Genomic DNA, 15163 nt, shown 5'->3' with positions numbered 1-15163 from the left:
AATTAAATAATAATTTATTGGACTTCAAGTTAATGAATTAATCTTCCACAGTCTTCCCCCTGCCCTGCCCCAGACATTCTGGTAAGAGGATGGAAGAACAGCAACAATTTCCATGACATAATTACACGCTAGTAAGCACTTCTCTAGTTCAATCTCTGACTTCAATGAAATTTTCACAGGGGTCCAAGAATAATTCCCCACACTCATCCAAGCTCAAACTGGTTTTTCATGTCCATGTTCAACTCTAAGCCTGCTTTCCTGAGTACAAGTGTATGTGTGGATTACAAGGAGAGGAGAGGAGAGAGAGGGATGGAGGCCACAAAAACCAGGCTAGCCAAGTTTGATCGTCTTGACAGGTAGTGTTGAAATACCTTTATTTTTTTTTTTGCATTCTTGGTTCCCTGCTCAAAGCTACTGTTCAAAATAAGACTCTTCTACAAAACAAAAGAAAAACAAAATCTCTCCAAAATTAGACATTTAAGTATTTCATGGCTGTACTGCTAAAAATTAAATAAAGCTTTCCCCATAGAGCTTCCTCAGTTTACAAAAAACCCCCAAACCCCAAACACTAAGCTTTGAAATCCCATATTTCTTTTCACTCTAAATTGCAGCCATTCTATCATGTCCATCCTTCACAGAATCTGTCTGCTTCCCTCACTTTGTTTTTCCAACTGAAAGGTATCAGGCAACACAATGCAGTTATCTTGAAATGCACACCTGTTAGGCAGCCCAAAGGCTGCGGCATAGCTTGCCCCCCCCATCTCCCACCCCCTCCCCGAATCACAAACTGTCGGAGGCATTTTTCTCTGATAAAGAAGACAAACTGAATGAGGTATCATCAGGCTCTGGCGAGGCATGATGGAAATCCAGCTCTTCTAATTCAGGAGGTAAATCTGACAGCAGGGCCTGGGGCAGAAAAAAAAAAAATCAATTTTTTTGGATTAGTATATGGACAGATTTGCCTAGGTTTACGTTAAAAGTTGCAAGCGTCTCATTTTGATTTAGAGAAAGAATCCTCGGTCAGCATGGTTCTCTGGTGAGAACACAACAAATTCCTTACCTGAAAGGGAAATTTTCATCAACAATTTAATAATTATAAAGCAGGAGACACAGAGGAGCACAGATTATGCAGGAGAGGCACTCTGGACAAAGGGGAAATCAGGAGGGAAGATGAGTAACCATTCTCAAGCAAGTACTTTGGATAGCTTTAGGCATCTCCAGTTCATCACGACTAGTGCAGCAGGGTCTGATAATCACCATTAAAGAGTCAGAAAATTGTGGGCCAGTACCGGTTATGCTCTCCATCACTGAGACAATTTCCATTTCATTGCAAGCTACTTTGCATACTGGTGTAAGAACAAGTGCCTTCAGCAAAATGGATTAGGACAGACCAAAGAGGCCCAGGCATCCTCTCCTTACACCATGGCCCAATCCACAGGTGACCCAGCAACCTCCTGGGACACAGCCACATTGGTGATACCAGATGGCTAAATGATCCATCTGTACCGATGTGTAGCAAATAGGCTGCCTGGACAGACCACCGGGGACTCACCTCTGCCGTTGGCCAATTGCTTTGGCAGGATGAACAGAACTGGTGTCTGCCCACTCCAAACAAATGGTCTTTATTTGGCTGGCTTCTACGTGGCCATCTTGCCATTAGGGCTTAGAAATCCAGGGGCCATTTGGCCACTCCCTCAACTGAAAACAACGTAGTAGAGGTAAGCAATTTCCAGTCCTTAGTTGGGGTCTTGGGTACAGACTAAGGGATGTGAACCAATTAAATAAAAGGTACGTGTGAAGATACAAGATCTTCTGATGAAATAAGGCAGGATGCATTTCCTTCTTTTAAAAGACAAAGTACATTTTAGCCTACCATACCAAAGATCAGAAACACACTCCTTGGACATGCTATGTAACAGAGGGATGGCCGAGTTACTTTAACACCTGTGTGGAAATGAGGTTTTCATTACTGAAGCAGGGTTGCCGTTTATTTTACTCAGTTTAAAACTTCGAACTTCTGGCTGAAATGGAGATCATTGATACAGAAAGGTTATCTCCAAAGTGCTACGTGGCTTCTCAGATGCTGTATCCCAGTAACGGGATGCAGAAGCTTTCATCTCTGGCATGTTGGTTAACCTCTAACCAAGGTCAGATACAAGGAAGTCATTACTGGCATTGGCTAGACAGAATCTGTGCAAAATAAACGACTGGACTTAGTTCAATTTGTAATTGCCAAGCATCCTCATTAAGGAAGGCAAACCACTGTAACAGACACTAACAAGACCTTTTGTTAAGATTTTCAGGAGATATAGCAGGGGCCAAAAGGACGTGAGACAACTGCATTATCAAATCTAGGAGTAATAATTTCAAGTCTGGGAAGAGGATTATGTATTTGTTCAACACTGAATTACCCATGGCTGATTAATGTCGGTGTCTTGTGAAGTTTGAAGACTTGAGTCTCAGAGGCCACATGTCTCTCTATTTATATTTATTTATGTATCGGTATGTGTATGTATATAAAAAACAAATAAAACTGAGTGCTGAGGCATAAAGTTGACTAAGAAGTGGTGACTTTCAACGTCTTACTATGACCTTGGCTTTTAATATTAACACCCTGAGCAAATCTTGGGACGACTTTGACTGCTTCTATTGCAGAGCAAAGAAAGTAAACAGTTGACTTTATTGACTACTGGTTCCCCTTCAACTGCTGGAGGTCTTGGGAGCACAGACAAGTGGAATCTGACCGAGCCAGTACCATATCAGTCTCTGTAACATTAATTGAGGCCAACACGGGGGTGGAGGTAGATGGAGGCATGGGGGGATGGCAAACTTTGTGACAGTAATTGCTCTTTACCCTCACTGGAAAGGCAGAGGATCCAAAGTTCAGGGAAGAAAGCTGATTGGCCAAGATATCTCTCTCTCTTTGCACACACACACACACACACACACACACACACACACACACACACACACACACACACACACATATTGTAAGTTTCCTTGACGTCTTTTACTTTTCACATGAGACACATTTTCTGCTATCCATGACCTTGGCCCCCATGAACTAAGCAAAACCAGGTAACCCAGCTGATAGTGTCTGAGAGAGTAAGCAACATGTAGTATCCAAAGTCCCCAACTTCTTTACCAAGAAGACAGAAAGAGGTTTCATCACTTGTCATCAGTAACCATTTTTCTCTTTTTTTTTTAAAATAGGTTTTAGTGATGTCTTTTGTTTTTACATCACAGTCATTTCAAAATATCTCTCTGAACTGAACCATCCCTTGCAATGAAGAAAATCAGCTCAGTAAAAACAACCAGTACAGTGACTACGGCTGACAATGTCTTTAACAGTCTGGGGCAAGTGTAATGGTGCTCATTGTCGTCTCTGTGAATTAAAAACCTAGGTAACCTGCAATCTCCCCTATACCAAGCGTTCTCCAACTTTTTCAGCCCCTGAACACGCTGCTGGGACAAAAGATTTTGTAGCTCATCCAACCTTCCTGTTTCTCTTTGTTACAGCAAAGACAAGCAAAACAAGTCATCAGGATTCATAGGAAAGTGATACTGCCTTCAATGACACACTAACATGGTTATAGCTGATTTCAAGATTATTAAATGTCAAATTTATTCATTCCTTCCAGTAACAGAACCATAGTCGTGTAACAACAGAAATGCTAACAAGACAAGAGATCAGCCCTTAGGCCACCTGAAGACCATGGCAGACCACACTCTGAGGATCCATACTAGCCACTGGTCACCAAAAGAGCAGCTATTCATTATTCAGGCATACGCTATCATAGTTGTACATCATTGCCATGTCTCTACACCTCTAGCTCCCCTACCAGAGAAGAAGAAAAAAGGGAGAAGGCCCAGCTCACTTGAGTTCATTCTGTTATTGTTACTACTACCACTACTACTACTACCAACAGTAATAATAATAATAATAACCTGTTCACAGTGATATGGTACTTTACGGCTTGTAAAACACCTTCCACAGTTTGGATCCTTAAACAACTCTAAGTCATAGATATTATTACTATGTCCAATTTACATATGAGGAAACTAAAACATTGAAGTCAGATGACTTGTCCAGAGTCACAAAGCTAGTGTCCGAGGCCTAAGCAGTCACTGCAGCACAGAAAATGGGCCACACAGGAATTCGTACTAGCTTCCTTTATTTTTTCTTTTGAAACTAAAACGAATTTGTGCGTTGTTCATGGATTTCAAATGCTACTGGTGATTCCAAATTGACTGCATAATTGAATTCATAGTCCTACAGTCTTGGAGTCCAGGACCACATTCCAAAGGTCAGTCCTAGTACTGGGTCAAATTTTGTTTTTTATAATTATTCAAAATGTATAATGCCTCTGGGCCCACATTTTAAAGCACTGTAATTAGCCCTTTGAGCCTATACTTTAGATTTCTGAGAATGAAGGGACTGTAGAATCCTACTACATACGTGCAATTGAGAGCAATGCACTTGAACCAAGCTGGAAGTGGCAATTAATGGTTGATTGAACTGGGGCTGTAAGCAAGTAGATGAAGACTGGTTTGAGTCTCATGAGTGAATTAACTCTTTGGACTTGAGCTTCATAGTTGAGGTTTCCTCTAGAATATATAGAAAGGAATTGATGAGAGGCTTGGATTGCTAGAGTTCAACAGCTATAGAATCTCCTTCTGCATGATGGGTTTGGAGACAGAGAACTGGGTTCAAAGCCTCACTCTGCCCCACAATAAGCAAGACACTTCCCCTTTCTGAGCCTCAATCTTCTCATCTGTAAAATGAAGGGCTTGGCCCAGATGGCATCTAAGGGATGTTTTCACTCTGGGTCTAGGATCATCTGCTCCTCCAATTTTCTGGGATGGGCCTAAGTGTGGCCCTGCCTTAGGGCAAAGGTCCAAACTGGCTGAGCTCTTTCAGGATTCCTTATACCTTGGAGGACATTCCCTGAGAAATGCTTCTCTGACCCTTGTGCCGCTAACGTACGTTCTATCTCAGATTAGTGATACAACATATGGTAACATTTAGCTTCGTTTCAGTGGAAATGAATTTGTGGGAAATTCACCTTAGCAAGAATAAGAAATTACTAGAAAAAATATAAGAGGTCTTCATTTTGACACTCAAAATATGAAAAAGGCAATGGTGGCCATTGATTTGGAGAATGGATAAACAAATCGTGGCATAAGAATGTAATGGCAAGTTACTGTGCTGTAAGAAACAAACAAAAGAGGTAGTTTGGTATAGGTAGAGGGGTACTCTATGGTTGGGAAGGCCTAGATTTAAATCTCATCTCAGACACTTAACACTGTTTTATGTTTAACAAAATAATTTATATGCTTCTCTCCTTATCTCAAGATATAACACTTGATGTTTTAAATGGAAGAATCAAACATTCTGCCACAATGAAAAAAGGTGATGATAATGATGGTCACCAGGCATTTCCCAAAATCCCTTGCTACTTCTTTTGTGAGGAGTGTTACTGAGCCGAAGACATACACTTCCATGAGTTCCTGCACAGACAAAAGGTAAGTGAGGCCCAGGCCTGGCACTCTCTTCCTCCACAGCCTCTGGATTGGCCAATGCTCACATGAACTGCATCCTGGAAAGTGCCCCAGCCAAGGCCAACCTCTCCTCCTCAGAATATTCTGGGTGGGTTGCCCTTGGCCCTGGATTGCTTTGTTTTTAAGGATGTCCTGTGATTCCTTCCCAAAGGCAAGGATACAAATTGACCAAATGTGCTGGTCTGCCATCTTGTCTTTCCACTAACGGATTGTGCCCAAAGCCTGATGATAACAGTGAAGAAAATTACATTCCTGGGGCGGAGGGTCAGGGGAGAAAGAAGGAAAATCACAGCATAATAGATCCTTCTTCAGTGCAAAACCAGAATGAAGAACAGACGTGACAAAACATGAAGAAAAGCAGTAGTGTGTCCCACTTCTCATCATGATACATGACAGCCTCCCAGTCTCCTCTCTGACTTACCTGCTGTTGTTCTTTATCATCAGCTTTCATGGCTAGTATCAAGCTTCTCACAAATGCCTGGAGTTTAAAGTACTTTTGTTTCTGAATTTCCAGCTCATTTTCCATGAATCTGACTTCTTCATTCTGCAGGCCAAGAGAGAAATAGCCCCAATGACATTAGTATATGTGAAAGGTGGAAATTCTAAAATCTATCAAAGCAAAGGGACAAGAGAGAAAATCTAGCTCTAACAGGGGAGAATATAATGAAGCAAGCTAAATTATTCCAGTGCTCAAAGGTTGGCTGTTAATAGACTTGCCATAGAAAACATCCCTCAGGGTAAAGATGATCAAGTCTGAGTTTCCAAGGTCAAAAATCCTGCCACAAGGTAAGAGAGAAGGAAAAACCTCAACAAAACACGAAACAATTCCTTTCTTGGAAAATTCCCCAAAGTCTAATCAGCACTTAGATTAGGATTAACAACAGTCGGACCCCCATTAACTGAGAGCAAGGAGGCAAGGGAGAATCTCGTGGCCTCCTTGATAAAATGAGGTGCTGGGAATAGCTAAATATGTCACCCTCTTGCAAGGTGGCCAGCATGATGGAGATTGTGAGGACTGGTCTGGGCACCTGCGCATAAGCCTGATGCCTGCATCTTCTCATACAACAAACTGGGTCCCCAACTTCTCCTAAGTACTCATATCAGTGGGGTGGAAGGTGGCCAAGGCTCTCACTGGGAGTCACGAGGCCTCCATTCTAAAACTGGCCTGTGTGATCCTGAGCAAATCACTTCCTTGGAGCCTCAACTTTTCTCATCTGGATAATGGGCACCATACCTGCCCCAGTGAAGCAGAAGACTCTGGTTCTAATCCTAGCTCAATCATTTATGATCTGTGTGACCTTGGCCAAGCCTCTTAATTCAACAAGCATTTATTGATTGAACCCTTCCTATCTACCAGGCACTGATTTTACGAAGACAAAAAGGAAACATTTGACCTTTCTCATTTGTAAAAGAAGGGGGTTGGTCTAGATGGCATCCCAAGGCCATTTCCAACTTTTAATTCCACATAGTTGTTGAGATCAAATTAAATAATGGGCATGAAAGTGTTTTGGAGAAAAATGAATTAAAAACATAAGTTGGTATTTATTATTCTCCAGTTAACATGCATCAGGGTTACACATTTGGCTTAGGCAACTCAGACCAAACAATGAGAGAAAGTAAGAACTGGAAGGGCCCTTAGAAACCATCCCTCAGCCCTCTCATTGTATAGAGGAGGAAACTGAGGCCCAGGTAATTAAAGTAACTTGCCCAAGGTCACAGAGCTATACAAGTAAACAGTACTAGAATTCAGACCCAAGACTTCTGACTCTAACTACTGGGCTTTTGCTTGTTTACCATGACATGCCAGATGAGAGAGAAATGTGGTCAATTTGATGGAGACAGAAGCCTAGTGTAGTGGTCTCAACCACTACAGAGACTAGCAAGGGCTTTTAATGGTGTTGATTGAGGGGCAGAGCCAAGATAGCAGAGTAAAGGTAGGGACCCAGGTGAACTCTCCCCAAATCCCATCCAAACAACTTTAAAATAACACCTCAAATCAAATTCTGGAGTGGCAGAACTAACAAAAGGTCAGGGTGAAACAATTTTCTAGTCTAAGACAACTTGGGAAGTGGCTGGGCCTGGAGCACAGTACAGTCTGCACATCAACAAGCCAGAAGTAGGCCGTGGGGGCAGCTGCATTGGCAGTAAGGGGGTTGGACAACCGGTCAGAAGGAGATTACAGGGGACCCTTTCGTGGTACTGGGTACAGAACTCTATTGCATTGCCCATACACTGCTCTGGGTCTCAGTCTCAGGGTGAGGAGAAGTGCTAGTTCACTAGCACCTACAGCCACAGGAGAGCGGGGTCCCTAGTTACAATTTCAGGGTGGAGAAGACCGTTTGTGGTTGCTTATGGGAGAGCAAGAGATGTAGTCTCTAGATCTAGAAAGAAGCACTGATGCTTGTGACTGCAGGAGAGCAGGAACATGGTCATAATGAGCAAAAGCACTTGGGGAAGCAGGGGTCCTGGACACAGTTCCAGGGCAAAGAAAAGCGCTAGCAGTCACTCACAGACCAGAGCATAGGCAAGGAAAGCAGTGACAACACGTCTCCTTAGATGATACCACTTTGAAAGAAACAAAAACTTATAGATCCCCAGAACTAGCTCTGAAAAACCTGAAGCTTGGGACAGTACCCCCTGCACCCTGGGAGCAGAACCCAATTTTAACATAAAGTTAAAAGTCAAGAAATAGGCTAAAAATTGAGCAAACAACAACAACAAAGAATCTGACCATAGAAAGTTACTATAATGACAGGGAAGATCAAGACACCAACTCAGAAGAAGACAACAAAGTCAAAACGGCTGCATACAAAGCTTTAAAGAAAATTGTGAATTGGTGACAGGACCCAAAGGAATTCCTGGAAGAGCTCAAAAAGGATATAAAAAATCAAATAAGAGAAGTAGAGGAAAATTTGGGAAAAGAAATGAGTGAAGCAAGAAAATTATGAAAACAGACTCAACAGCTTGGTAAAGGAAGCACAAAAAAATAATGAAGAAAATAGCACCTTCAAAAACAGAATTAGCCTAATGGTAAAAGAGACACAAAAATCCACTGAAGAGAAGAACTCCTTAAAAAGCAGAACTGCACAAGTGGCAAAGGATGTATAAAAGCTCACTGAAGAAAACCATTCCATAAAAATTAGAACTGGGCAAGTGGAAGCTGATGACTCCATGAGATATCAAGAAATAATAAAACACAATCAAAAGAATGAAAAAGTAAGAGAAAATGTGAAATATCTCATTGGAAAAACAACTGACCTGGAAAATAGATTGAGGAGAGATAATTTAAGAATTATTAGACCATCTAAAAGCTATGATCAAAAAAAGAACCTAGCCATGATATTTCAGAAAATTATCAAGGAAAACTGCCCTGATATCCTAGAAACAGAGGGTAAAATAGAAATTGAAAGAATCCACTGATCACCTCCTGAAAGAGATCCTAAAAGGAAAACTCTCAGGAATATTATAGCCAAATTTTAGAGCTCACAGGTCAAGAAGAAAATATTGCAAGCAGCAAGAAAGAAGCATTTATATATTGTGGAGCCATAGTCAGGATAACACAAGATTTAGCAGCTTCTATATTAAAAGATCAGAGGGCTTGGAATGAGATATTCCAGAGGGCAAGAGAGCTAGGATTACAACCAAGAATAACCTACCCAGCAAAATGGAGCATAATTCTTCAGGGTAAAAATGGACATCTAATGAAATAGAGGACTTTCAGGCAATCCTGATGAAAAGACCAGAGCTGAATAGAAAACGTGATTTTCAGATACAAGACTCAAGAGAAGTATATATAGGTATACATGAAAGAGAAATCATAAAGGATTCAATAAATTTAAATTGTTTATATTCCTACATAGGAAGACGATACTTGTAATTCCTTAGAACTTTGTCATTATTAAGGCAGTTAGAAAGAGTATACATAGACAAGGAGCATAGGAATGAATTAACTATGATGTGATGATTTCAAAAAAATAAAATTAAGGGATGAGAAAGAAAGATGCATTGGGAGAAGGGGGAAGGATAAGGTAGACTGGGGTAAATTATCTCACATAGAAGAGGTGTGAAAGGAAGAGTTTTTACAGCAGAAGGGAAGATGGAGGTGGGAAACACTTGAACCATACTCTCATTGCAATTGGCTCAAAGAGGGAATAATGTACACACTCAGGTATAGAATCTATCTTGTCCTACAGGGAAGCAGGAGAGGAAGGGAATAAGAGAAGGGAGGAATGACAAAGGGAAGGGTGGATGGGTGGAGGCAGTGGTCAGAAGCAAAACAGACTTTTGAAGAGGGAGAGGGTGAAAGGAGACCAAGAGAAGGATAAACACTGGGAAGAAACAGGGTGGAGGGAAATACATAGTAATCATAACTGAATGTGAATGGGATGAACTCACCCATAAAACAGAAGTGGATAGCACAGTGGATTTAAAAACCAGTACTGAACAATATGGTGTTTACAAGAAACATACTTGAAGCAGAGAAACACACACAGAGTAAAGGTAAGGGGCTGGAGCAGACTCTATTATGCTTCAGCTGAAGTAAAAAAAGTAGAGGTAACAATCATGATCCCAGACAAAGTAATAGCAAAAATACATTTAAAGAGATAAGCAGGGAAACCATATTTTGCTAAAAGGTACTTTTGCTAAAAGGTAGTCAATGAAGTCATATCAATATTTTTTTTTTGCATTTTTGAAAACCATTTATTTGGAGACAATTTTGTTTAAATACCTTAAATTTCCTATATTTATCTTTCTCACTATTCACTAGGGAAATGTTCAGGAAAGTTGAGTGTTTGATGTAGAGAATTCATCTCATGCTACTGTTTCCTTCTCACCCACAGATGTAATCCTATATACAATCTCACCCTCTTTAAAATGGAATCTGGAAAACTGTCATCTACAAATGAGAGGGTTTTAGTTTTAGTTTTTGTTCTTTCTTTATTTAACTAGAGGAGGAAGAGTAGATAGCCTAGCCGGAATACCAGAATTTACACACGGCACCCATGAGGAGAGGCAGTTTCCTTTCAATACAAAATATCTGAAATAAGGATGCTTACAGACTCCTCTCCACCTCAATACATGATATGCATAAATGTTTATTTAACCTGTTTCATTTTGAAAATGTATCACACTAGATACTGAGGACAATATGAAGTGATACCAATATTAAACATGTATGTATCAAATGGTATGGCACCAAAATTCTTAAAGAAAAAGTTAAATGAGTTATAGGATGAAATAAGACAATAGAACTATATTAGTGAGGGACTTCAACTTTCCCTTCTTAGAACTAGATAAATCTAACCATGAAATAAACAAGAAAGAAGGAGATGAGTAGAATTTTATAAGGGTTAGATAGTGATAGACCTCTGGAGAAAACTGAATGGGAATAGAAAGGAATATATCTTTTTCTCAGCAATAAATGGCACCTACACAAAAACTGACTATGTATCATGTATCACAACCCAATGCAGAAAATCCAAAATATTACATGCCAACTTTTCAGAGCATAATGCAATAAAATCATATTCAATAAAAAGCTGCGGAAACAGATTAAAAATTAATTAGAAACTAAATAGTCTAATCCTAAAGAATGAGTGAGTCAAAGAACAAATCAAAAAAACAATTTAATTTCATTCAAGAAAATGACAACAATGAGACAACTTATCAAAATTTATGGGAGATAGATAGCCAAAGCAGTACTTGGGGGAAAATTTTATATCTCTACACACTTACATCAATAAAATGGAGAAAGAAAAAGCAAATCAATGAATTGGGTATACTATTAAAAAAAAACCTAGAAAAAGAACAAATTAAAAATGCCCAATTAAACACCAAACTGGAAATCCTGAAAATTAAAGGAGAGATAAATAAAATTGAAAGAAAACTACTGAACTAATAAATAAAACTAGGAATTGGTTTTGTGAAAAAATCCATAAAAGAGATAGACCATTGGTTAATTTGATTAAAAAAAAAAGAAAACCAAATTACCAGTATCAAAAATGAAAAAGGTAAATTTACCACCAATGAAGAGGAAATTAAAGCAATTATTAGCAGCTGTTTTGCCCAAGCATATGCCAATAAATCTAGCAATCTAGTGAATATTTATAAAAATATAAATTGCTCAGGTTAACAGAAGAGGAAATACAATACTTAAATAACTATTTTAGAAAAAAAAAGTCCCCAGGCCCAGATGGATTCACATAACACTTAAAGAACAATTAATTCTAATACTATATAGTTAACACTAATATCTAATACTATATATTACTAATCTAATGCTATATAATTAATTTTAATACTATATAAGCTGTTTGGGAAAATAGGCAAAGAAAGAATCCTACCACATTACTCTTTTTTTTTTTTTTGGTGAGGCAACTGGGGTTAAGTGACTTGCTCAGGGTCACACAGCTACAAAGTGTCAAGTGTTTGGTCTGAGGCTGGATTTGAACTCAGGTCCTCCTGACTTCAGGGCCAGTGCTCTATCCACTGCGTCACCTAGCTGCCCCCCACGTTACTTTTAAAACACAAATATGGTGCTGATACCTAGACCAGGAAAAGCAAAAACAGAGGAAGAAAACAATTTCCCTAATGAATATTGGTGCAAAATTTTTAAATAAATTACTAGCAAGGAGATTATAGCAATACATCACACAGATCATACACTATGACCAGCTAGGATTTATACTAGGAAATCTATCAGCATCACTGACCATATAAAACAAAAACAACAGATGCAGAAAAAGCTTTTGACTAAATACAGCACTCATTGCTATTAAAAAAAAAACACTTGAAAGCATAGGAATAAATAGAACTTTCTTCAAAATGATCAGCAGAATCTATCTCTAATAAGATCAGAGGTGAGGCAGGGATGCCCATTATCACCACTATTCTCCAATATTGTACTAGAAACGCTAGCTATAGCAATAAAAGACGAAAAAGAAATTGAATTAGAACAGGCAATGAGGAAACAAAAATATCACTCTTTACAGATTATATGTTGGTATACTCTGAGAATCCTAGAGAATGAACTAAAAAACTAGTTGAAAAATAAACAACTTCATGAGCAGAACCAAGAGGACTTTGTACACAATAGCAGCCATGTTATGCAATGACTAAGATTGTTAAACTGAACCCTTCTCAGCATTACGAGGATCTAAGACATCTCCAGAGGCCTCGGGATGGAAAATGCTGTCCACATCCAAAGAAAGAACTATGGAAGTCGAATCGCTATCACTTAATTTCACCTTCTGTTGAGTTTTGTTTCCTCTTTCTGATGGTTCCTCCTATAGGTTTTAATTTTTACTTACAACTTCACTAATGTGAAAATATGTTTCATGGGTATGTAAATGTAAAGCCTATATCAGATTGTGCGCTGTCTCGGGGAGGGTGGGGGGGGAGGAAGGGGGAGAAAAATTTTCAACTCAAAAGCATATGGAAGTGATTGTTGATAAATCAAAATAAATTAATAAAAAAAAGAAAGAAAAATAAACAACTTCAGCAAAGTTGCGGGATATAAAATAAACACCATGTAAATTAGCAGCTTATTACCAACAAAGTCCGGCAGCAAGAGATAGAAAGAGAAATTCCATTTAAAATAATGAAAGACAATATACAATACTTGGGAGTCTACCTGCCAAGACAAAACCAGGAACTACATGAACACAACTATAAAACACTTTTCACACAAATCAAGTTGGATCTAAATAATTAGAGAAATATTCATGGCTCATGGGTAGGCCAAGTCAATATAATAAAAATAACAATTCTACCCAAATTAATTTACTTTATTCAGTGCCATACCAATTAAACTACCAAAAATTATTTTATGGAGCTAGAAAAAATTGACAAAATTCATTTGGAAGAACAAAAGGTCAAAAACATTGAGGGAATCAATGAAAAAAAAATGTGAATGAAGGTTGTCTAGCAGTACCAGATGTCAAACTATATTACAGAGTGGTAATCATCAAAAAAAAATCTGATATTGGCTAAAAAAAATAGAGTGATGCATCAATGAAACAGATTAGGGACCCAATACACAGTAGCAAATGACCATAATAATCTAGTGTTTGACAAACCCAAAGATCCAAGCTTTTGGGACAAGAACTCACAATTTGACAAAAATTCTTAGGAAAATTGAAAAGCAGTTTGACAGGAACTACGTATAGATCAGCATCTCACACTGTATACCAAGAAAAGGTCAAAATGGGTACATGATTTAGACATGAAGGATATTATCATAAGCAAATTAGGGGAGCATGGAATATTTTACCAGTCAGATTTATCAGTAAGAGAACAATTTATGACCAAATGAGAGATAGAGAACATAATGGGACATGAAATGGATTATTTTGATTACATTAAATTGAAAAGTTTTTGCACAAAAAAACCAGTGCAGCCAAGATTAGAAGGAAAACAGGAAAATTTTTTAGAGCAAGTTTCTCTGGTAAAGGCCGCATTTCTCAAATACATAGAGAATTGAGACAAATTTATAAGACTATATGTCATTCCCCAATGGCCAAAGGATATGAAGGGTTATAAAACTGTATACACCATGTGATCCAGCAATATCACTATTACGTCTATCCCAAAGGGATTAAAGGGAAAAAAAGGACTTATTTTTACAAAAAATATTTCTAGCAGCTCTTTTTGTGGTGGCAAAGAATTAGAAACTGAGGGGATGTCCATCAATTGGGGAATGCCAGAGCAAGTATGGTATATGATTGTGATGAAATACTATTGTGCTATAAGAAATGATAAGCATGATGCTTTCAGAAAAATATGCTAAGACTTATATAATCTGATGCAAAGTGAAACAAGCAGAACCAGGAGAACATTGTACACATTAACGGCAATATTGTAAGGATGATTAACTATGAATGACTTAGCTATTCTCAGCAATACAATGACCCAAGACAGTTCCAAAGGACTCACGGTGAAAACTGCTATCCACTTCCAGAGAAAGAACTGATGGAATGTGAATGCAGCTGGAAGCATACTTTTTTGCTTTCTTTATTTTTCTTGGGTTTATTTTTGGTCTGTGTTTTCTTTCACAACATGACTGATGTGTTTTGCATGACTGCACATGTATGATCTATATCAAATTGCTTGCCTTCTGGAGGAGGGGGGAGGAGAGGGAGGAGAGGGAGGGAAGGAAGGAGAGAATTGGGAACTCAAAATTTTAAAAAATGAATGTTAATTGTTTTTACATGTAATTGGAAAAAATAAATAAGACACAATTTTTTTTAAAAAACAGTGTTGATTAAGAGCTATATAAAAACATGCTAACAATGAGAGTTTCTTGGCATTTTGGCTGTCTTGACTGAGATGGCCAAGGGAAAATCACATCCAATGCATGAAATGTGTTGGCGACACCATTTATCACACTGCCTCTGGTATCGGCCTTTGCACACAGCTTGATCAGAAATAAATCATCTGTACAAACGGAGTTCCTTATCAAGAGGCATTTTGTATTGACAAGTAGGGTTACTACAAGCTTGGCAATAAAATTGCCCAACGTCCTACTTCTAGCAAGCTGGCTTCATTTAAGGACTCCAGCCTTTATTAGTAGTAGTTGTCAAGGCAGCAGTATTAGTAAAGT

General features: G+C 38.7%; 1 protein-coding gene across 4 annotated transcripts in view; it reads right to left on the bottom strand.

Moving 5' to 3' along the window:
- Positions 1-339: 339 nt before the first annotated feature.
- Positions 340-15163, bottom strand: part of HDX (highly divergent homeobox) — a 105097-nt gene continuing 90273 nt past the window's right edge. For all 4 annotated transcript variants that reach the window (XM_078147787.1, XM_020964621.2, XM_020964626.2 and 1 more), the window contains 2 exons: positions 5984-6106; positions 340-906 (listed from right to left, as the gene is read on the bottom strand). In XM_078147787.1, coding sequence (XP_078003913.1) covers positions 781-906; positions 5984-6106 — 249 coding nt within the window. In that variant the 3' untranslated portion in view covers positions 340-780. The remainder of the gene's footprint in view (positions 907-5983; positions 6107-15163) is intronic.

The sequence above is a fragment of the Phascolarctos cinereus genome, unplaced genomic scaffold (assembly GCF_003287225.1).
Source record: "Phascolarctos cinereus isolate Bilbo 61053 unplaced genomic scaffold, phaCin_HiC Scaffold_8;HRSCAF=390, whole genome shotgun sequence".
Taxonomy (NCBI): domain Eukaryota; kingdom Metazoa; phylum Chordata; class Mammalia; order Diprotodontia; family Phascolarctidae; genus Phascolarctos; species Phascolarctos cinereus.
Note: the sequence above shows the minus strand (reverse complement) of the source record. Positions and strands in the feature narration are given on the sequence as shown.